The sequence below is a fragment of the Oncorhynchus clarkii genome, chromosome 22 (genome assembly GCF_045791955.1).
Source record: "Oncorhynchus clarkii lewisi isolate Uvic-CL-2024 chromosome 22, UVic_Ocla_1.0, whole genome shotgun sequence".
Taxonomy (NCBI): domain Eukaryota; kingdom Metazoa; phylum Chordata; class Actinopteri; order Salmoniformes; family Salmonidae; genus Oncorhynchus; species Oncorhynchus clarkii.
In genome coordinates, this window is record NC_092168.1 from 22,392,083 (window position 1) to 22,417,173 (window position 25,091).

General features: G+C 41.9%; 1 protein-coding gene across 6 annotated transcripts in view; it reads left to right on the forward strand.

The window, feature by feature from the left end:
* Window positions 1–1,945: 1,945 nt before the first annotated feature.
* The window catches only part of LOC139380605 (phospholipid-transporting ATPase IH-like), a 71,185-nt gene continuing 48,039 nt past the window's right edge, over window positions 1,946–25,091 (forward strand). For 3 of the 6 annotated variants that reach the window (XM_071123435.1, XM_071123436.1, XM_071123439.1), the window contains exon 1: window positions 2,309–2,567. In XM_071123435.1, coding sequence (XP_070979536.1) covers window positions 2,529–2,567 — 39 coding nt within the window. In that variant the 5' untranslated portion in view covers window positions 2,309–2,528. Of the gene's footprint in view, window positions 2,568–25,091 lie in introns of all 6 variants that reach the window. The other 3 variants (XR_011628450.1, XM_071123437.1, XM_071123438.1) reach the window with 3 other exon arrangements.

Consider the following 25,091-nt stretch of genomic DNA (forward strand, 5'->3'; position numbering starts at 1 on the left):
AAAACTGTCCTTCTTGAGACTAGTTGAGTATCTGGAGTATCAGCATTTGTGGGTTTGATTACAAACTCAAAATGGCCAGAAACAAATAACTTTCTACTGAAACTCTGCAGTCTATTCTTGTGCTGAGAAATGAAGGCTATTCCATGCGAGAAATTGCCAAGAAACTGAACATCTTGTACAACGCTGTGTACTACTCCCTTACAGAACAGCGCAAACTGGCTCCAACCAGAATAGAAATAGGAGTGGGAAGCCCCGGTGCACAACTGAGCAAGAGGACATTAGAGTGTCTAGTTAGTGTCTACATTAGAGTGTCTAGTTTGAGAAACAGACGCCTCACAATTCCTCAACTAGCAGCTTCATTAAATAGTACCCGCAAAACACCCGTCTCAATGTCAACAGTGAAGCGGCGACTCTGGGATGCTGCCCTTCTAGGCAGAGTTGAAAAAAAAAAGACATATCTCAGACTGGCCAATAAAAAATAAAATATTAAAATGGGCAAAAGAACACAGACACTGGACAGAGGAACTCTGCCTAGAAGGCCAGAATCCCGGAGTCGCCCCTTCACTGTTGATGTTGAGACTGGTGTTTTGCGGGTACTATTTAATGAAGCTCAACAGTTTCCCGAGTGTATCAAGACTGGTCCTCCACCCAAAGGACATCCAGCCAACTTGACACAACTGTGGGAAGCACTGGAGTCAACATGGGCCAGAATCCCTGTGGAATGCTTTTGACACCTCGTAGAGTCCATGCCCCAACGAATTGAGGCTGGGGGTGCAACTCAATATTAGGAAGGTGAGAGAGAGCCTCAAATATCACATTCATTTGTACATATCCACTGTATACATGAAATGCGGAAAAGTTTGTTCCTGTTTTAGCAATGTCTTTGGTCATGTTCGTGTGGGTCAAACAAACCTCCCTAATGGTTGGTTGACAGTAGAACATCCCACAATGCAGGTGATGGCAGTATGAAGTTGGTGCAGAGCAACTGCAGAAACTTGCAGTTGACTGAAGTCAAAACTTCTTGACCTTTAATCTCCCAAGTGGCGCAGCAGTCTAAGGCACTGCATCACAGTGTTAGAGGTGTCAATACAGACCCTGGTTCAATCCTGGGCTGTATCAAAACTGTGATCGGGAGTCTCATAGGGAGGCGCACAATTGGTCCAACATCCTCTGTGTTAGGGGAGGGCGGTCATTGTAAATACGAATGTATTCTTAACTGACTTGCCTAGTTAAATAAAGGTGAAACAATCACAAGATTTTTGTTAAGTTCATGCAGTCAACATCTAGGCACAAGTCAAATAATTGTATTCACATAATGCAACACACTTTGGAAGGCTGTGAGTGACCAAACAAAGTGATACACTTGAACATGCCCATTGACAAACAAAAGTACTGTAAGGGGTCGAAGGGTCAAGGGACTTGAGTGGTCCACTGAGTTGTAAAATCTCGACCAATCACAGCAGGCACTACATCACTCCAGGTGCTTCTTGCAGTGACTGCTATTGCCTAGCGCACTATACTGTATTGTTTAAATTCTTGCATAGCGCAAGTGATGTGTGGTTATGGAAACTCATCAGACTGAAATGTAATCAAAAAAAAAAAAACTATAAAATAAATGTTGACCATCAAAAGGTATGGGGCTGGATCAAAAACACCTGGGGCTAATGCCCCGGAAGCCCAGACCTAACGACACCACTGCATAATGCCACGTGCATCCACTTTTTTGTAACAGCCTAAACATTACGAAACTTCTATTTCGATCACATAAGCCTCACATAATTCGACACGATAGACCTCCATACAAAAAAGGTCTTATCTCACGCGAACAGATTTTGGGCGGAGTAAATAGCCTCTTCCTCTCTCGAATAAACCGTTATGTCGCACACAGATTCATTTTCATTGAAATCAGCATGGGGTGAAAGAAATTGCACTACGCAGGCGCAGCATTCTGACGTATGGAGGCAAACAGCTATTCGTATGTGCACCATAACAGAGCAAAAAGAGAGCGGGACTGGAGGGAAAGACATATGAAAAGAGATTTATAGAAGGAAAAGAAGAAGAAAAAACACAAAGGAGAACCAGTGAAAATTAACTCTTCAAGCATTTTCAATGATCAGTTTAGGAAACTTTTATTCGTTGTGAAAAAAGGGACATTCCCGAAAACGATTGCCGCGTTCATGTGCTAGTCGGAACTTGTTAACTGGTTGTATTTCTACATGTGCCACGTTCAACCAGGTTGCAAGTCGAAAATGTCAGAGTTTCCCAGTTCCGACTAACGCGTGAACGCAGCATAAGCAGCAAGAATAGCTGCATCACATTACTCCGTTGCATGGCTGTCCAAAATTACATGAAAATCAAAACAGCCAACTAAAAGACCGCTGCTTTCTCGCGCTCATATAGATGGAGAGACAGAGCGCTCGTGAGCGATGGATGCGTGGATAGAGATGAACATTGGGTAGCGTCGGTAAAGATCCAAGGAGACTGGAAAGTGGACAGTAAATAATTGCAAACGGGGAGCTGTCAAAAGAATGGATTTTAGCGTGCTACGGAATCTCATCAGCAGATACGTAAGTAGCGGATCGATCAACGCCGCAATGTTACATTGTATTCCAGTAACATCTGCAGCTAACATTCTGTTACATATTCGTTACATATGAACTAACATCACAACATTGTTCACTTTTTGAAACACAGACGTGGGTTGTTTAGGCCGGAAAACATGTGATCAAAGGTTTGTCACAGCAAAACGGCAGTGGAAATGGACTCCCGCCAGGCTTCGGTACTTTGTTTTCGAGCTGAATTTCGGAAGTGCCAGAAAGGTCCAGATGTATTGGAAGAGTGTGAGGAATTGAGATCAACTTGGCTGGTCGTTTTCTTTCCCAGAGGCCAGAAACAACACACCTGATATAATTGTCTAATCAACTTGCTCTTTATGTAAACCAGGTGTGTTGGTGCAGGGCAAGAAAGAAACCCTTCAAGTAGTTTATCCGTTCAAGAGGCTTTATTGACATGGGAACATATGTTAACATTGCCAACACAAATTAAACAATATACAAAAGTGAAATAAACAAAAGTGAAATAACAGTAAACATTACTCACAGAAGTTCCAAAAGACTAAAGACATTACAAATGTCATATTATGTATATATACACAGTTGTAATGATGAGCACATGGTTAAAGTACAAAAGGGAAAATAAATATATAAATATGGGTTGTATTTACAATGGTGTTTGTTCACTGGTTGCCCTTTTCTTGTGGCACAGGTCACAAATCCTGCTACTGTGATTGCACACTTAGGTATTTCACCCAATAGATATGAGTTGATCAAAATCAGGATTGTTTTAGAATTCTTTGTGGATCTGAGGGAAATATGTGTCTCCAATATGGTCATGCATTTGGCAGGAGGTTAGGAAGTGCAGCTCAGTTTCCACCTCGTTTTGTTCTTGAGAGCCAGGTCTGCCTATGTCGGCCTTTGTCAATAGCAAGGCTATGCTCACTGAGACTGTACAGACAGTAGTCAAAGCTTTCCTTAAGTCAAATCAAATCCAATTTTATTTGTCACATACACATGGTTAGCAGATGTTAATGTGAGTGTCGCGAAATGCTTGTGCCTCTAGTTCCAACCATGCAGTAATATCTAGCAAGTAATCTAGCCTAACAATTTCACAACAACTACCTTATACAAACAAGTGTAAAGGCATGAATAATAATATATACATACAAATATATGAATGAGTGATGGCTAAACGGCATAGGCAAGATACAGTAGATGGTACAGAGTACAGTATATACATATGAGATGAGTAATGTAGGGTATGCAAACATTATATAAAGTGGCATTGTTTAAAGTGGCTAGTGATACATTTATTACATCAATTTTTCCATTATTAAAGTGGCTATTGTTGAGTCAGTATGTTGGCAGCAGCCACTCAATGTTAGTGATGGCTGTTTAACAGTCTGATGGCCTTGAGATAGAAGCTGTTTTTCAGTCTCTCGGTCCCCACTTAAATGCACCTGTACTGACCTCGCTTTCTGGATGATAGCGGGGTGAACAGGCAGTGGCTCGGGTGGTTGTTGTCCTCTATGATCTTTTTGGCCTTCCTGTGACATCGGGTGTTGTAGGTGTCCTGGGGGGCAGGTAGTTTTCCCCCGGTGATGAATTGTGCAGACCTCACTACCCTCTGGAGAGCCTTATGGTTATGGGTGCAGCAATTGCCGTACCAGGCGGTGATACAGCCCGACAGGATGCTCTCGATTGTGCATCTGTAAAAGTTTGTGAGTGTTTTTGGGTCAAACTGTGAGTAAGTTTGGGTCAGTCACAGTGGTCAGGTATTTCTGCCGCTGTGTACTCTCAGTTTAGGGCCAAATAGCATTCTAGTTTACTCAGTTTTTTTTGTTTGTTAATTATTTCCAATGTGTCAAGTAATTCTCTTTTTGTTTTCTCATGATTTGGTGATTTGGTTGGGTCTAATTGTGTTGTTGTCTTGGGGCTCAGTGGGATCTGTTTGTGTTTGTGAACAGAGCCCCAGGACCAGCTTGCTTAGGGGACTCTTCTCCAGGTTCATCTCTCTGTAGGTGATTGCTTTGTTATGGAAGGTTTGGGAATTGCTTCCTTTTTAGGTGGTTGTAGAATTTAACAGCTCTTTTTTGGATTTTGAAAGTTAGCAGCCTAATTCTGCTCTGCGTGCATTATTTGGTGTTTTGCGCTGTACACAGAGGATATTTTTGCAGAATTCTGCATGCAGTATCAATTTGGTGTTTGTCCCGTTTTGTGAATTCTTGGTTGGTGAGCAGACATCACAACCACAAAGGGCAATGGGTTTTAGAACTGATTCAATAATTTTTAGCCAGATCCTAATTGGTACTTCAAATGTTATGTTCCTTTTGATGGCATAGAAGGTCCAGGTCTGAGAATCTTTGCAGAAGATCTAGGTGCTGCTGTAGGCCCTCCTTGGTTGGTGACAGAAGCACCAGATCATCAGTAGACATTTGACTTCAGATTCTAGTCGGGTGAGGCCGGGTGCTGCAGACTGTTCTAGTGCCCTCACCAATTCGGTGATATATATATGTTGAAGACATATGGCCCTGTGGGAAGACATGTTTTTTTTGCAAATTTTAACCACACACTTGGTGTTTGTGTACATGGATTTTATAATGTCGTATGTTTTTTCCCCAACACCATTTTCCATCAGTTTGTATAGCAGACCCTCATGCCAAATTGAGTCAAAGCTTTTTTGAAATCAACAAAGCATGAGAAGACTTTGCCTTTGTTTTGGTTTGTTTGTTGGTCAATTAGGGTGTGCAGGGTGAATATGTGGTCTGTCGTACGATAATTTGGTGAAAAGCCAATTTGACATTTGCTCAGTACATTGTTTTCACTGATAAAATGTACAAGTCTGCTGTTAATGATAATGCAGAGGATTTTCCCAAGGTTGTTGTTGACGCATATCCCACGGTAGTTATTGGGGTCAAATTTGTCTCAACTTTTGTGGTTTGGGGTGATCAGTCCTTGGTTCCAAATATTGGGGAAGATGCCAGAGCTAAGGATGATGTTAGTTTTTTTTAGTATAGCCAATTGTAATTTGTTGTCTGTATATTTGATCATTTCATTGAGGATACCATCAACACAACAGTCCTTTTTGGGTTGGAGGGTTTTTATTTTGTCCTGTAGTTCATTCAAGGTAATTGGAGAATCCATTGGTTTCTGGTAATCTTTATCTCTCTCTTGCTCTCCTTCACATACACACACACACACATGCACAATTTTGACATGGAAAAAGAGGGTAAAAACATTTATAATGGCTTATTACTGACAGTTACCAAAGAGACTAACTAAAAGAGTGAGCATGATTAAAGGCCAACTGCTCCGCTTTTAAATGGCCTATGAGGCATCAATATGAGTCAGAAACAAACATTTTAGTGTCAAAATTGACTACAAAGTGTTTTGTCCAAAACTGAGTTTGGTTGATAGTTTTTCACTATTTGGAAGAGGAAGTGAAAACTCTACCATTAGCTAGAAAGGTAACTCCAAACACATTTTCACTATGAGCAGCTGTTTAGGTTAGGTTAGCCATGTTTTGGCAAAAATGAATGTCCAAGTCAAGAAAGCTTACCAGCGGCACTTGCCGCACTGGTAGCCTGTTCACGGGTGCTTTTCCAAAGCCTATGTCAGATACTTGAGTGAGTGTGATTGGCTCAATTGAAATAAAACATATTTTTCCACTTTTTAAAAATTATTATCTTTGCTCCAAGAGTATCTTTTTTCTCCCACTCTGGTCGTTGTGGGGGGGAGCACGGGCGGATTGGGGGCTGATAAGCAACCTTGGTTGCTGGGTGGGATTGGAAGGGGTGGGAGGTGTGCGCAGAAACATGGTTTCTGGGTGGAGTGGTAGGATGTGGGTAGATGGATGGGGTCTAAGGAGGGGGGGCTGTAATGGATTATCTTTGTATACATTTCTTTGATTGTTTTTGTACCTGTAACCCCCTCGCCCCCTATGAGTTTCTCTCTTGAGAAAATAAATAAAAAGTTGGTCACCAAGAAATAAAACTCAGTTGTATCCCAACTGCTACTTGTCAGTATTCAAAAACCCATTCGCGAGCATCTTATGTCCCACCGTGACCTGTTTTGTAGCATGATTCCTTATGAAACACTGCCAGACAGATGCACACTAGATAGTGAGAAAGTTGTCAAAAACTTGACAGCAGTGAAGCACACACGTCGCCACTCGCCGGTGACTTGATAAGATGACTGCAGCCTGGCTGCTCAATGTGCTTGCTAGCTACTACTTGCTAGCTTCATTGACAAACACAGAGTTGGAAATTAGCTCGCTAACAAGTGATTTTGGGCACTGATAGACAGTGTGTAGCTTGTGCTTTATTTTTTATAGTTTGACAGCTTGCAGATGACGACGTTTTAGACATGTTATTGTTCTCAGAAATCAGTCCTGAGCGTGCAGCCAGACCTTCCTGACTCAGTAGACTATATGCAGTGCACTGAATAGTTTTTCATCCACATTTTCTTACTTGAGATAATACTACACCAAACATCTTAGCTAGATTTAGAATTGCAACGCTAAGACCTCAGCATAAACGTCTAAATCTATTACAGATTTCTTGATTTGCATTACATTAATTCAGATTATTTTACTATGTTGTTGCTAAGATGACTCGGGAGGGACAAACAACTGTACTTGCCAGGGTACAATATACAAACATAACACACCCAAGACAACTCTCGTTTAGCTTCAGTCATGGCCGCAAGCATTTCTTAATGAGCAATCCTTAAAACAAGGCCAAATCAGGAAGTGCCCTTTTGTGTGTGTGAGAGAGAGAGGCAGATATCAAGAAGGAAAGTCACACAGAGAATTACACCAATTTGATGTATAATCAATGGGCTGAACAGGAGCAGAGCAGGAAATGGCTGTGCTGATGAGTGTTGATGACCATGAGTTACAGTATTACCGGTAAGAGCACTAATGTCACTGTCATTAACACAGCCTGCTATCTGCAAAGAAAGGAAGCAGCTGGACGCTAATGAGAGAGGGTAACCGTGATACGAAGCAGGCTGCTGACTTGGTCTCAAATTATACCCTACACAGTACACTACCTTTTTTTAAATGACATTTTCTTACAGAGTTCAAAGATAAAATAGCAATCACATAGTGCATCTACTTCTGACCAGAGCCATGCAGTAGCATATGTGGTGAACTATAGGGCATAGGGTTTAGACTAGATATTAGAGGTTGACCGATTAATCGGTATGGTCGATTAATTAGGGCCGATTTCAAGTTTTCATAACAATCGGAAATCGGTATTTTTGGGCGCCAATTTTGCCGATTAAAAAAAATATGTATATATACAGTGCCTTGCGAAAGTATTCGGCCCCCTTGAACTTTGCAACCTTTTGCCACGTTTCAGGCTTCAAACATAAAGATATAAAACTGTATTTTTTTGTGAAGAATCAACAACAAGTGGGACACAATCATGAAGTGGAACGACATTTATTGGATATTTCAAACTTATTTAACAAATCAAAAACTGAAAAATTGGGCGTGCAAAATTATTCAGCCCCCTTAAGTTAATACTTTGTAGCGCCACCTTTTGCTGCGATTACAGCTGTAAGTCGCTTGGGGTATGTCTCTATCAGTTTTGCACATCGAGAGACTGACATTTTTTCCCATTCCTCCTTGCAAAACAGCTCGAGCTCAGTGAGGTTGGATGGAGAGCATTTGTGAACAGCAGTTTTCAGTTCTTTCCACAGATTCTCGATTAGATTCAGGTCTGGACTTTGACTTGGCCATTCTAACACCTGGATATGTTTATTTTTGAACCATTCCATTGTAGATTTTGCTTTATGTTTTGGATCATTGTCTTGTTGGAAGACAAATCTCTGTCCCAGTCTCAGGTCTTTTGCAGACTCCATCAGGTTTTCTTCCAGAATGGTCCTGTATTTGGCTCCATCCATCTTCCCATCAATTTTAACCATCTTCCCTGTCCCCGCTGAAGAAAAGCAGGCCCAAACCATGATGCTGCCACCACCATGTTTGGCAGTGGGTATGGTGTGTTCAGGGTGATGAGCTGTGTTGCTTTTACGCCAAACATAACGTTTTGCATTGTTGCCAAAAAGTTCAATTTTGGTTTCATCTGACCAGAGCACCTTCTTCCACATGTTTGGTGTGTCTCCCAGGTGGCTTGTGGCAAACTTTAAACAACACTTTTTATGGATATCTTTAAGAAATGGCTTTCTTCTTGCCACTCTTCCATAAAGGCCAGATTTGTGCAATATACGACTGATTGTTGTCCTATGGACAGAGTCTCCCACCTCAGCTGTAGATCTCTGCAGTTCATCCAGAGTGATCATGGGCCTCTTGGCTGCATCTCTGATCAGTCTTCTCCTTGTATGAACTGAAAGTTTAGAGGGACGGGCAGGTCTTGGTAGATTTGCAGTGGTCTGATACTCCTTCCATTTCAATATTATCGCTTGCACAGTGCTCCTTGGGATGTTTAAAGCTTGGGAAATCTTTTTGTATCCAAATCCGGCTTTAAACTTCTTCACAACAGTATCTCGGACCTGCCTGGTGTGTTCCTTGTTCTTCATGATGCTCTCTGCGCTTTTAACGGACCTCTGAGACTATCACAGTGCAGGTGCATTTATACGGAGACTTGATTACACACAGGTGGATTGTATTTATCATCATTAGTCATTTACGTCAACATTGGATCATTCAGAGATCCTCACTGAACTTCTGGAGAGAGTTTGCTGCACTGAAAGTAAAGGGGCTGAATAATTTTGCACGGCCAATTTTTCAGTTTTTGATTTGTTAAAAAAGTTTGAAATATCCAATAAATGTCGTTCCACTTCATGATTGTGTCCCCCTTGTTGTTGATTCTTCACAAAAAAATACAGTTTTATATCTTTATGTTTGAAGCCTGAAATGTGGCAAAAAGTCGCAAAGTTCAAGGGGGCCGAATACTTTCGCAAGGCACTGTACAGTGGGGCAAAAAAGTATTTATTCAGCCACCAATTGTGCAAGTTCTCCCACTTAAAAAGATGAGAGGCCTGTAATTTTCATCATAGGTACACTTCAACTATGACAGACAAAATGAGAAACAAAAATCCAGAAAATGTATTTGCAAATTATGGTGGAAAATAAGTATTTGGTCAATAACAAAAGTTTATCTCAATACTTTGTTATATACCCTTTGTTGGCAATGACAGAGGTCAAACGTTTTCTGTAAGTCTTCACAAGGTTTTCACACACTGTTGCTGGTATTTTGGCCCATTCCTCCATGCAGATCTCCTCTAGAGCAGTGATGTTTTGGGGCTGTTGCTGGGCAACACGGACTTTCAACTCCCTCCAAAGATTTTCTATGGGGTTGAGATTGGTGGCTGACTAAATTCTTTTTTGCCCCACTGTATATATATATATTTAAGAACACATTCTTATTTTCAATGACGGCCTAGGAACGGTGGGTTAACTGCCTTGTTCAGGGGCAGAACGACAGATTGGAACCTTACAGTTAACTAGTCTAACGCACTAACCACCTGATTACATTGCACTCCACGAGGAGACTGCCTGTTACGCGAATGCAGTAGAAGCCAAGGTAAGTTGCTAGCTCGCATTAAACTTATCTTATAAAAAACAATCAATCAATCATAATCACTAGTTATAACTACACATGCTTGATGATATTACTAGTTTATCTAGCGTGTCCTGCATTGCATATAATCAATGTAACGCTGGGGGATGATTTAACAAAAGCGCATTTGCAAAAAAAGAACAATCGTTGGATGACTGTACCTAACCATTAACACCAATGCCCTTTTAAAATCAATACACAGAAGTATATATTTTTAAACCTGCATATTTAGCTAAAAAGAAATCCAGGTTAGCAGGCAATATTGACCAGGTGAAATTGTGTCACTTCTCTTGCGTTCATTGCACACAGAGTCAGGGTATATGCAACAGTTTGGGCAGCCTGGCTCATTGCGAACTAATTTGCCAGAATTTGACGTAATTATGACATAACATTGAAGGTTGTGCAATGTAACAGCAATATTTAGACTTAGGGATGCCACCCGTTAGATAAAATATGGAACGGTTTCACTGAAAGAAAAAAATGTTTTGTTTTCGAAATGATAGTTTCCATATTTGACCATATTAATGACCTAAGGCTCGTATTTCTGTGTGTTATGTTATAAATAAGTCTATGATTTGATAGAGCAGTCTGACTGAGCGATGGTAGGCAGCAGCAGGCTCGTAAGCATTCATTCAAACAGCACTTTCATGCGTTTTGCCAGCAGCTCTTCGCAAGCACAGCTCTGTTTTTGACTTCAAGCCTATCAGCCTAATGGCTGGTGTAACCGATGTGAAATGGCTAGCTAGTTAGCGGGGTGCGTGCTAATAGTGTTTCAAACGTCACTCGCTCTGAGACTTGGAGTAGTTATTCCCCTTGCTCTGCAAGGGCCGCGGCTTTTGTGGAGCGATTGGTAACGCTGCTTCGAGTGTGGCTGTTGTCGATGTGTTCCTGGTTCGAGCCCAGGTAGGGGCGAGGAGAGGGACGGAAGCTATACTGTTACACTGGCAATACTAAAGTGCCTATAAGAACATCCAATAGTCAAAGGTATATGAAATACAAATGGTATAGAGATAAATAGTCCTATAAATACTATATTAACTTACCTTAACTTACCTTGGAATATTGAAGTCTCATGTTAAAAGGAACCACCAACTTTCATATGTTCTCATGTTCTGAGCAAGGAACTGAAACAGCTTTTTTACATGTTGCACTTTTACTTTTCCAACACTTTGTTTTTGCATTATTTAAACCAAATTGAACATGTTTCATTATTTATTTGAGGCTAAATTGATTTTATTGATGTATTATATTAAGTTAAAATAAGTGTTCATTCATTATTGTTGTAATTGTCATTATTACAAATAAATAAATAAAAATCGTCCGATTAATCGGCATCGGCTTTTTTGGTCCTCCAATAATCGGTGTCGGTGTTGAAAAATCATAATCGGTCGACCTCTACTAGATATTGTCCTAATGAGAGACGGGAACAGTGATAGGAGCCTGACCTCGCTCTCAGGCTCTCTGAACATACAGTGCAACCTCCATTAAAACCTGCCTACACTGGGTGTCTATCTTTGTTTTGTAGAGTGTGTGTGTGGACGGCAGCTTGACTGATTCCCTGCTGGGTGTGATGTCAGGGGAAATCAGATTCACTAGTGAGAGGAGGTCACAGAGCTCACCTCTCATCCCTCACTTCATCCCTCACCCTGCCCCCTCTCCCTCTCTTCAGTCTTAAATCACCATGGCAACATAAAGTTGAAGTGGTCATCCATCCATCCATTCTTCTCTTAGCTTGTTCTCCTTGGCTACAGGTATACACTCTAGGCAGGTGTTAATAACTTCTTATGGCTGCAGGGGCAGTATTGAGTAGCTTGGATGAAAGGTGCCCAGAGTAAACTGCCTGCTCCTCAGTCTCAGTTGCTAATATATGCATATTATTATTCATATTGGATAGAAAACACTGAAGTTTATAAAACTGTTTGAATGATGTCTGTGAGTATACAGAACTCATATGGCAGACAAAAACCTGAGAAGAAATCCAAACAGGAAGTGGGAAATCTGAGGTTGGTCGATTTTCAACTCAGCACCTATTGAATACACAGTGGGATATTGGTTATGTTGCACTTCCTAAGGCTTCCACTAGCTGTCAATCGTCTTTAGAAACTTCTTTGAGGATTCTACTGTGAAGTAGGACGGAATGAGAGAGGAATGAGTCGGAGGTCTGCCAGCAGTAACGCGCTGGTCACGCGCATTTCACATGAGAGGTATCTCCCGTTCCTTTGCTTTTCTGAAGACAAAGGAATTCTCCGGTTGGAATATTAATTGAAGTTTTATATTAAAAACATCCTAAAGATTGATTCCATACATCGTTTGACATGTTTCTATGGACAGTAACGGAACTTTTTGACATTTCTTCTGCAACTAGGGAATGCGCTTCATGACTATGGATTTGTTTACCAAACGTGCTAACAAAAGTAGCTCTTTGGACATAAATGATGGACATTATCGAACTATATCAAACATTTAATGTGGAACTGGGATTCCTGGGAGTGCATTCTGATGAAGATCTATAATGAATATTTATAATGCTATTTATGACTAATGTTGACTACCCAAAATGGCGGATATCTTTTTGGCTGCTTTGTTGTCTAAAAGCTGTACTCAGATTATTGCATGGTTTGCTTTTTCCGTAAAAAATAATTGAAATCTGACACAGCGGTTGCATTAAGGAGAAGTTTATCTCTAATTCCATGTATAACAGTTGTATTTTCATCAACATTTATACTGAGTATTTCTGTAAATAGATGTGGCTCTCTGCACAATCACTGGATATTTTTGGAACTAGTGAACATAACGCGCCAATGTATACTGAGATTGTTTTATATAAATATGCACTTTATCGAACAAAACATATATGTATTGTGTAACATGAAGTCCTATGAGTGTCATCTGATGAAAATCATCAAAGGTTAGTGATTCATTTTATCTCTTTGTGCTTTTTGTGACTCCTCTCTTTGCCTGGAAAAATGGCAGAATTTTTCTGTGACTTGGCGGTGACCTAACATAATCGTTTGTGGTACTTTCGCTGTAAATCCTATTTGAAATCGGACACTTTGGTAGGATTAACAACAAAATTACCTTTAAAATGCTATAAGATACATGAATGTTTGAGGAATTTTAATTATGAGATTTCTGTTGATTGAATTTGGCGCTCTGGACTTTCACTGGCTGTTGTCATATCAATCCCGTTAACGGGATTGCAGCCCTAAGAAGATTTAAAGGTCAACTAGAGACTGTACGGTTAGTAGTTTACTATGTCTTGTTAACTTATTGATGTTTTACATTATTGTCATGTAGCAGATGCTCTTACCCAGAGCAACTTACAGGAGCAATTAGGGTTAAGTGCCTTGCTCAAGGCCGCATCATCAGGTGTTTTTCACTAGGTTGGCTCGGGGATTCGAAACCAGTGAATTTCGGTTACTGGCCCAATGCTCTTAACGGCTTGGCTCCCTGCCACTGTAGTTTTGGGCATTTCCATGTAAAAGGACCCATGAGCACCAACATGATTTGTATAGGAGCATATCAAATTGGGTGTCAAATGAAAGCTAAGAGTCCATATTAAATTAAAGCATAAATACATTATTCAACCATTTTTCATCTTAAAAATTAGGCATAAGTAAAGGCTTTGATTTCTGAATAAACAAATTGAAAAGGGGTCTTAGGAAACATCTACAAGGAAAAAGTCTTAAAAGGTACCAGAAATAGGGTTGCACATTTTGGGGAATATTCAGAGGTGGAAATATATGGGAATTAACGGGAATATATGGGAAATATATGCAAATTAATATTAATACCATTTTTAAATGTAGATGTTTTTTGCATTGGATATATTTACTATATCATATGGAGACAGAAACATAAACCTTTTAACTTATCATAAGTAGACATAATTGCAAAGGATGAAAGATAGAAATAGAAATAAAAAATACAATTTAGCTATGAATTGAACTTTAATTAAATGAGTTGACTCTTCACATGGGATGATTTCACTGAACAACAAAAGAAAGGGAATATTGAATGATCCCCAATGATCTATCGCATCTCCCCAAAACATTTTCAACATAGATCTGTAAAATGTTAGTCTAGAAACTAAAGCGTTGGTTGTCTTCCTCTCAGGCTTCCATGTCTTCTCTCTGGACCTCCTCAATGTCCACCTCTTGAACATCAGACCGAGGCCTCTTCTTCACTGTCACTTTCCAACCTTGTTGAGGATGGCTTGTTGTCAGGCTCAAAAAGCCTCAAATTTGCCCGGATGGCCATCAATTTTTCAACCCTTGCATTGGTCAGCCTGTTGCGTGCTTTGGTGTGTGTGTTCCCAAACAAGGACCAGTTGCGCTCTGAGGCGGCTGATGATGGTGGGATTTGGAGGATGACGGAGGCAACAGGGGAAAGAGCCTCAGATCCACAAAGTCCCTTCCACCAGGTGGCTGATGAGTTGTGTTGGCACGACTGCCATATTGCATCTCCATCCCAAAGCCCTTGCTTGGATGTGTACTTCTCCAGACTGCCAAGAACCTTGCCCCCATCCAGGCCAAGGTGGCGAGACACGGTAGTGAGTGATGAAACCATAGGCCTTGTTGATCTCTGCACCAGACAGGATGCTCTTGCCAGGATACTTGGGGTCCAACATGTACGCTGTGGCGTGTATGGGCTTCAGGCAGAAGTCTTCATGCTCTTTGATGTATTTCAGAACTGCAGTTTCCTCTGCTTGGCGCAACAGTGAAGTGGGCAGGGCAGTACAGATTTATTCTCTTACATCTGCAAGCAGAGTCTGAACATCAGACAGGATGGCATTGTCTCCCTCAATCCTTGCAATGGCTACTGCTATAGGTTTCAGGAGTTTCAAGCTGTTTACCACTCTCTCCCAAAATATATCATCCAGGAGGATCCTCTTGATGGGGCTGTCCATATTGGCAGACTGATATGGCCATTTCTTGGAGAGAATCTTTCCCCTCCAGGAGACTGTCAAACATGATGACAACACCACCCCAACGGGTGTTGCTGGGCAGAGCGTATCCACTGTTTTCAGTGCCATGATGTCCTTGAGGAGCAGCTTCAATGCATGAGCAGCACAGCCAATGGGTGTGATGTGAGGGTAGGACTCCTCCACTTTAGACCAAGCAGCCTTCATGTTCGCAGCATTGTCTTTCACCAGTGCAAATGCCTTCTGTAAGTTTATGAAACATTGCATTGTGCCTTATAATTCTGTTACCATAACTCCACTTATGTGTAAGATATTTTCTAACATCTCTCCCTCATGAGGGAGGACAATACAAGTTAATAGAAGTAACAATTAATGGTCGACCTACCAATTAGTTAGTTATAGTGATTTTACTGATGTCAATTTTGTTTACGAATTATTAAGTGATTAAAACTTAGAATTCCATTACAAAATTGGTAACCAAAAAATCTGTAACGGAATTACTGAAGCTGAATTGGCTACAATGGGAAATCATAAAAATCACTCACCGCAGTCACCTGCTAGTGTCCTCCCTTCCACTGGCATACTGTTATGTTCAGCTCATAACTGTTTTCTTTGTCTTTCTGTTGTCTGGTGGTCAAACCAAGACAGTTGACGGTGAATCCCAGTCACCCCTCCTCGCCCCTACGTGTTGCTGACAAAACGCAGAGGGTGACTTCAGAGTGGCAAGGGTATCAATTGTGCATATGGCAGAGGTGTGCGTGAACGTGCAAATGGAGGGGCGAGGGGAAGGGAGTGATTTGGGATTCACTCTGTCTGGACAACCCCTCCCTCTCTCTCCCTCTTTCCATCTCTCTTTCTTGGCCTTTCTCTCTCTCTCTACAGTCGTGGCCAAGTTTTGAGAATGACACATTAATTACCACAAAGTTTGCTGCTTCAGTGTATAGATATTTTTGTCAGATGTTACTATGGAATACGGAAGTATATTTACAAGCATTTCAGTGTGTGTCAAAGGCTTTTATTGACAATTACATGAAGTTGATGCAGAGTTGATATTTGCAGTGTTGACCCTTCTTTTTCAAGACCTCTGCAATCCGCCCAGGCATGCTGTCAATTAACTTCTGGGCCACACCCTGACTGATGGCAGCCCATTCTTGCATAATCAATGCTTGGAGTTTGTCAGAATTTGTGGGTTTCTGTTTGTCCACCCGCCTCTTGAGGATTGACCCACAAGTTCTCAATGGGATTAAGGTCTGGGGAGTTTCCTGGCCATGGACCCAAAATATCGATGTTTTGTTCCGTGAGCCACTTAGTTATCACTTTTGCCTTATGTCAAGGTGCTCCATCACCAAACTGTTCCTGGATGGTTGGGAGAAGTTGCTCTCGGAGGATGTGTTGGTACCATTCTTTATTCATGGCTGTGTTGTAAGGCAAATTGTGAGTGAGCCCACTCCCTTGGCTGAGAAGCAACCCCACATATGAATTGTCTTAGGGTGCTTTACTGTTGGCATGACACAGGACTGATGGTAGCGCTCACTTTTCTCCGGATGTCCTAAACAATCGGAAAGGGGATTCATCAGAGAAAATTATTTTACCCCAGTCCTCAGTAGTCCAATCCCTGTACCTTTTGCAGAATATCAGTCTGTCCCTGATGTTTTTCCTGGAGAGAAGTGGCTTCTTTGCTGCTCTTCTTGACACCAGGCCATCCTCCAAAAGTCTTCACCTCACTGTGTGTGCAGATGCACTCACACCTACCTGCTGCCATTCCTGAGCAAGCTCTGTACTGGTGGTGCCCCGATCCCGCAGCTGAATCAACTTTAAGAGACGGTCCTCGCGCTTGCTGGATTTTCTTGGGTGCCCTGAAGCCTTCTTCACAACAATTGAACCGCTCTCCTTGAAGTTCTTGATGATCCGGTAAATGGTTGATTTAGGTGCAATCTTACTGGCAGCAATATCCTTGCCTGTGAAGCCCTTTTTGTGCAAAGCAATCATGACGGCACGTGTTTCCTTGCAGGCAACCATGGTTGACAGAGGAAGAACAATGATTCCAAGCACCACCCTCCTTTTGAAGCTTCCAGTCTGTTATTCGAACTCAATCAGCATGACAGAGTGATCTCCAGCCTTGTCCTCGTAAACACTCACACCTGTGTTAACGAGAGAATCACTGACATGATGTCAGCTGGTCCTTTTGTGCCAGGGCTGAAATGCAGTGGAAATGTTTTTTGGGGGTTCACTTCATTTGCATGGCAAAGAGGGACTTGGCAATTAATAGCAATTCAACTGATCACTCTTCATAATATTCTGGAGCATATGCAAATTGCCATCATACAAACTGAGGCAGCAGACTTTGTGAAAATTAATATTTGTGTCATTCTCAAAACTTTTGGCCATGACTGTAGTTAATGTCATCTCTCCCAGCTCTTACTGACACCTACCCATGAGCCCCTCTTTCAATTTACTGTAACCAGCATCCTCATCCACTGAGCTCCGACCGACTCCGGACGTCCATGGACATTGAAAGTAGAGGTCGACCGATTAATCGGGGTGGCCGATTAATTAGGGCCGATTTCAAGTTTAATTAGGGCCGATTTCAAGTTTTCATAACAATCTGAAATCGGTAATTTTGGACGCCGATTCTTTTATTTATATATCTTAATTTTTTACACCTTTATTTAATCTTTATTTAACTAGGCAAGTCAGTTAAGAACACATTCTTATTTTCAATGATGGCCTAGGGTCATTAACTGCCTTGTTCAGGGGCAGAATGACAGATTTTTACCTTGTCAGCTCAGGGATTCAATCTTACAACCTTACAGTTAACTAGTCCAACGCTCTAACCACCTGCCTCACGAGGTGCCTGCCTGTTACTCGAATGCAGTAAGAAGCAAAGGTAAGTTGCTAGCTAGCATTAAACTTAATCAATCATAATCACTAGTTATAACTACACATGGTTGATGATATCACTAGTTTATCTAGCGTGTCCTACATTGCATATAATCGATGCAGTGCGCATTTGTGAAAAAGGACTGTCGTTGCTCCAACGTGTACCTAACCATAAACATCAATGCCTTTCTTAAAATCAACACACAGAAGTATATATTTTTAAACCTGCATATTTAGCTAAAAGAAATCCAGGTTAACAGGCAATGTTAAACAGGTGTAATTGTGTCACTTCTCTTGCTGTAACAGCTTTCTTCTATCTCCTCCTCGGACGAGGAGGTGGAGCAAGGATCGGACCAAAATGCAGCGTGGCTATTGCAATCCATGTTTATTTAATAATGAAGAAACACGAACTGTACAAAAACAATAAACGTAATGTGAAAACCGAAACAGCCTAAACTGGTGCAAACTAACACCGCGACAGAAACAAGGACACTAAGGACAATCACCCACGAAACACCCAAAGAATATGGCTGCCTAAATATGGTTCCCAATCAGAGACAACGATAAACACCTGCCTCTGATTGAGAACCACTTCAGACAGCCATAGACTTCACTAGAACACCCCACTAAGCTACAAACCCAACACACCACATACAAAAACCCATGCCACACCCTGGCCTGACCAAAATAAATGAAGATAAACACAAAATACTTTGACCAGGGCGTGACACTTGCGTTCATTGCACGCAGAGTCAGGGTATATGCAACAGTTTGGGCCACCTGGCTCATTGCGAACTAATTTGCCAGAATTTTACATAATTATGACATAACATTGAAGGTTGTGCAATGTAACAGGAATATTTAGACTGATGGATGCCACCCGTTAGATAAAATACGGTATTTCACTGAAAGAATAAATGTTTTGTTTTCGAGATGATAGTTTCTGGATTCTACCATATTAATGACCTAAGGCTCATATTTCTCTGTGTTATTATGATATAATTAAGTCTATGATTTGATATAGCAGTCTGACTGAGCGATGGTGGGCACCAGCAGGCTCATAAGCATTCATTCAAACAGCACTTTTGTGCGTTTTGCCAGCAGCTCTGCTGTTTATGAATTCAAGCCTATCAACTCCCGAGATTAGGCTGGTGTAACCAATGTGAAATGGCTAGCTAGTTAGTGGGGTGCGCCCTAATAGCTTTTCAAACTTCACTCACTCTGAGACTTGGAGTAGTTGTTCCCCTTGCTCTGCATGGGTAACGCTGCTTCGAGGGTGGCTGTTGTCGATGTGTTCCTGGTTCGAGCCCAGGTAGGAGCGAGGAGAGGGACGGAAGCAATACTATTACACTGGCAATACTAAAGTGCCTATAAGAACATCCAATAGTCAAAGGTATATGAAATACAAATGGTATAGAGAGAAATAGTCCTATAATTCCTATAATAACTACAACCTAAAACTTCTTACCTGGGAATATTGAAGACTCATGTTAAAAGGAACCACCAGCTTTCATATGTTCTCATGTTCTGAGCAAGGAACTTAAACGTTAGCTTTCTTACACTTTTACTTTATTTTCCAACACTTTATTTTTGCATTATTTAAACCAAATTAAACCAAATTATTTATTTGAGGCTAAATTGATTTTATTGATGTATTATAGTAAGTTAAAATAAGTGTTCATTCAGTATTGTTGTAAAATGTATTACAAATACATTTTACAAATCGCCCGATTATTCGGTATTGGCTTTTTTTTGTCCTCCAATAATCGGTATCGGTATCGGCGTTGAAAAATCATAATCGGTCGACCTCTAATTGAAATTAGTTGCAAAATGACTAGGAAATATAGTCAAGACTTTGACAAGGTTATAAATAATGTAAAATAATCCTCCATTTGCAGCAATTACAGCCTTGCAGACCATTCTAGTTGTCAATTTGTTGAGGTAATCTGAAGAGATTTCACCCCATACTTCCCGAAGCACCTCCCACAAGTTGCATTGGCTTGATGGGCACTTCTTACGTACCATACGGTCAAGCTGCTCCCACAACAGCTCAATGGTTGCGATCCGGTGACTGTGCTGGCTACTCCATTACAGACAGAATACCAGCTGACTGCTTCTTCCCTAAATAGTTCTTACGTAGTTTGGAGCTGTGCTTTGTGTCATCGTCCTGTTGTAGGAGGAAATTGCCTCCAATTAAGCGCCGTCCACAGGGCATGGCGTTGCAAAATGGAGTGATAGCCTTCCTTCTTCAAGATCCCTTTTATCCTGTACAAATCTCAAAATGTACCACCACCAAAGCACAACAATGTCTACACTGTATTTCTGATCAATGATGTCATTTTAAAATGGACCCAAAAAAACTGGACATTTCTAAGTGACCCCAAACTTTTGAACGGTAGTCTAGAATAGGTTCCGACTTGGTCCAGTCCAGTCCATCTGTGGACGTTAACATCTAGTCCAGGGTGGACTGACTAAATTTAAACTACTTTCAAGTATGTTTTCATGGAAAACAAGGACATTTCTAAGTGAATCCAAACTGTTAAACGGTAGTGTACGTTTCACAAGTTTGGATAGTACAGTCAATACAATACTGTGGTACAGTAAAGTATTGTACTGTACTATACTGTACTGAACTCGCTTGTACTCTACTGTATTACACTGTACTGAACTCTGCCCTGCTCTTCTGTGCTGGTCTGTATTGTACTGTACTGCACTCTACTGTGCTCTGCCCTGTGATGTCCAAACGTGTAAAACATGAGACATTCATATCCATAATTATGCATTTATGTGTAGTACAGATCAGGGAACCATTATGTCATTTTGTTACCGGGTGTAAATCCACTTCAATTACTTTAGTTCAGTAACCAGTGGAGGAGAGGAGTGCAGAAGCTATGTAGAGGCTTGGTTGGGTTTAATGTGACATTTATTTACTTTACAGCCCCAGGTGCCAGGCTGTGGTCAGGCGTTAGCGGCAGCTAGTGATGAAAGGGAAATTTCAGCTCTGTGTTAGCGCCAATGCTAACCTGGCAGAGGGCTAAAGGCAATCTATTCCTGTCTCTGCTCCCTCTCCCTGGGGCTGAGCCCCTGTGAAGAGAGGGGGTGGTGTAAAACCTAGCTGCCAGTCTTTAGGGGCAGAGTGTATGTGAGGGGGCAGTGTGGGATTAAGTGTTTTATTCATCTAGACTTTACAGCTAAAACAAAGGACTTGATGTTTGCCTCTTTGCAGTTCTGTCCATCTAAGTCATGCCTGGTGTTTATAGCAGGTCTACATTGATATTGATGTTATGTGCTGTTTCCTTTCTGTCTGTTTTCCATCAGTGAGTCTTGTCTCTCATTCCTTCACCTCCTGTAATAGAAATTGACCTCTTTTGATGTAGAAAGAATATCAGGTCCTGTACTACCTTATACTACACTCGCTCTTTGTAAGGCTCGACTCTTTCTCTCTCCTCTGTTCCTCTCTGGTGGACCCGTGCTGTGTTGCCATGACGATTAATGATATATCAGTGGCGGCAGCATGAGTGTGACTGCAGAGAGATTGGACTGCGTGGTGGTGTAGCTGCTCAGACAGACAGACATGTCTGAGCGGTGCTGCTTGTCTCTCCCAGTTTTCTATAGAAGACTTTGACCAACTTTGAGCGTTACATTTGTCTTTGAGCATTTCATTTTTTGAGCATTCCATTTGCTGTTCTCTGTTTGTTTGTTTCATTCAGTGTCTGATATTCTACATCCTGATTGCATATTTGTGTGCGTATAAACATATATGTGTGTGCCTGCGTGGTTGTGCATTTGTGTTTGCCGTGTGTTTGTGTGCGCAATAACACTGGTCTGAAATAAAAGTCCTTAGTTAAGGTGAGGCTCAGAACAGAGTGGTGGATATTTAATCTGGATGTTAATGGGGGATACCTGCCCAACAATTTCTGTGGTGCTGCAGGGCAGCACTGGGATAGCGGAGGACGACTGATACATTAAAGGGAATACTTCAGAGGAGCTCGGCGATACCATTTGTATGTCTCTCTGTCCAGTATGAAGGAAGTTAGAGGTAGTTTCGTGAGCCAATGTTTCTAGCAGACACACATAGACTTCCAGTCATTGTGCTAATGCTAGTTATCAATTGCGCTAGCGTTAGTTAGCTGCTTCCTTCAAACTGCATTCAGAGACACGAGGATGGTTTCCACGAGTTCATCTGACTCTGGGGAAGAAGATTAAGGGCCTTTTATTACACACTATAACATCTTTAGTGTCTGGAAGCCCTGCTGGGGTAATGTAGCATGACATAGAGGAGGTTCCTGTTGACGCTGATCTAAGGTCAGTTTAGTGTTTTAATGATTAAGGTTAGGAGGATTTGAGGAAGGGGAAGCTGATCCTACAGTAGATCTGATCCTAGGAGGGGAGCTGTGGGTCGGGGTCTTATTTGATCTCTTATGGATGATCCCATCCGTGTCACGTCAGATTATGACGACATGACTTGTGGTGGGATATAGCGATGATGTAACACCATCTTTATATAGAGACGGACCTCTTTAGTTTGATTAATAATACACGTCAAAACAATATGGCCGACCGGCCAACACACTCTCTCTGTCCGTAGGTCTCTTCTCATCAGCATAGAAAGTTGTCGAACGTGGCTGTTTGACACGGATCAGAACGGATTACTGATCAGACTGTAAAGCTATTATTCTCTCCCTCTCTTCCTCTCCCACAGTCACATTTGCAGAATGTGACAGGAAGGAGATGGAGAGGAGAGGAAGGGATAGGAATGGAGGAGAGGAAATGGAGGATAATATTATTTTATGGACGCTGGATCTGAAGTTAAATACGGCACACACTGCACTGCACTAGTCCTTCATACACAGAGGTGGTGTTACAGCCAACCTCTATATTATTCAACTCACACACACACACCCACTGGGGAGTTATAGCAAGCATGTGGTTTTTAAGTCATTTTCTAATATCCCACCACATGTTGCCTTACTCGGGATGCACACACACACACACACACACACTCTCACACACACTCTCTCACACACACACACACACACACACACACACACACACACACACACACACACACACACACACTCTGTCTCCTGAAGTCCCCACAAGAATAGTAAACAAACAAATATTTGATCAACTGGCGTCATTTTGTTGGTCCCCACAAGGTCAAATGCTATTTCTAGGGGGTTTAGGGTCAAGGTTAGAGTTAGGGTTAGGAGCTAAGGTTAGGTTTAGGGGTTAAGGACTGAATTGTTTGTCCCCACAAGGTTAGTTGTACAAGTGTGTGTGTGTCTGGCTCATGTGACAGCCTGTTGTGGGTCACAGATCATCCAGTCATCATTAGGCAGCTATTACTGTAACTGTTTTTACTGCCCCCCCCTACCCCCTCTTTTTCACTGGCTCCTTCTCTCTTTCCATTACTTATCACACATATCACATATCCCCTTCTCTTTCCCAATCACCCTAATTCGTCTATATACTACACAGAGATCTCTACTCCTCTGTTCTTCTCTCCTTTTACTCCTCTCCTCAACTCTAACCTGTCTTGCATTTGTTTCCTCCGTCTTCTTGCTCTCGCTCTATCTCTCTTTTTCTCTCTCTTTTGTGCTCTCTCTCTTTCGCTCTTTTGCGCTCTCTCTCTCTCTCTTTCGCTATTTTGCGCTCTCTCTCTTTTGCGCTCTCTCTCTTTTGCGCTCTCTCTTTTGCACTCTCTCTCTCTTTTGCGCTCTCTCTCTCTTTTGCCTCTCTCTTTTGCGCTCTCTCTTGCGCTCTCTGTCTTGCGCACACGCTCTCTCTCTCTTTTGCGCTCTCTCTCTCTCTTGCGCTCTCTCTCTCTCTTGCGCTCTCTCTTGCGATCTCTCTCTTTTGTGCTCTCTCTCTTGAGCTCTCTCCCTCTTGCGCTCTCTCTCTTTTGCGCTCTCTCTCTTTTGCGCTCTCTCTCTTTTGCGCTCTCTCTCTTGGCTCTCTCTTTTGCGCTCTCTCTCTCTTTTGTGCTCTCTCTCTTTTGCGCTCTCTCTCTCTCTTTTGCGCTCTCTCTCTTTTGCGCTCTCTCTCTCTTTTGCACTCTCTCTCTCTTTTGCGCTCTCTCTCTCTTTTGCGCTCTCTCTCTTTTGCGCTCTCTCCCTCTTTTGCGCTCTCTCTCTTGCGCTCTCTCTCTTTTGTGCTCTCTCTCTCTTTTGCCTCTCTCTCTTGTGCACTCACTCTCTCTCTCTCTTTTGCACACTCTCTCTTGCTCTCTTGCCTCTCCTTCTCTGGGTCATGCCTCTCTTCTTGGGTTTTGGAGCGGCCGTCTGCTGACACTCTCTGTTGGCTAAGTGTCTATTTATAACCAGCTGCCAAATGCCTGGTCTGGGCAGTGGTCTGGGCAGTGGTCTGGGCAGTGGTCTGGGCAGTGGGCTGGGCAGTGGGCTGGGCAGTGGGCTGGGCAGTGGGCTGGGCTGGTCTGCGGCATCATGTAATGGACTCTACCACTGGGAGACACACAGCTCAGAGGCAGCGATGGTATCAAAAGTTTAAAACATATCAACCTATTATGGTCTCATTCATAGATCAGACCATAGAATTAGAATTTTATTGTTGTAATCTATGGCAGAGAAATGTGAGTTCTCACTGTGCTTTCTTTTGGTCGATCAGATCAGCTGGTTTATATTAGTCATTACAGTCAAGATGTTGTGAGAATCAGAGCATGGATGATGTAATTGGTTTCAGATAACTAAAGTCACCGAGGTGCTTGTTCTAGTATTTGTTATTGGATAGTTGAAGTGTTATTGGGCTCCCGAGTGGTGTAGCGAGTGTTTCAGAGCCACCCAGTGTGCAGGGCTCTGCCTAACCAGGGAGGAAGCTCCCTGTGTGGGAGAGATCAGAGTATGGGCTGCTGCACAATGGGCACTACACCAAGACACAATCTGTCTCTCTCAATTCAATTTAAGGGCTTTATTGGCATGGAAAACACATGTTTACATTGCCAAACCAAGTGAAATATATAATAAACTAAAGTGAAATAAACTTAAATTTAACAGTAAACATTACACTCAAATCAAATCAATTTTTATTTGTCACATACACATGGTTAGCAGATGTTAATGCGAGTGTAGCGAAATGCTTGTGCTTCTAGTTCCGACAATGCAGTAATAACCAACAAGTAATCTAGCT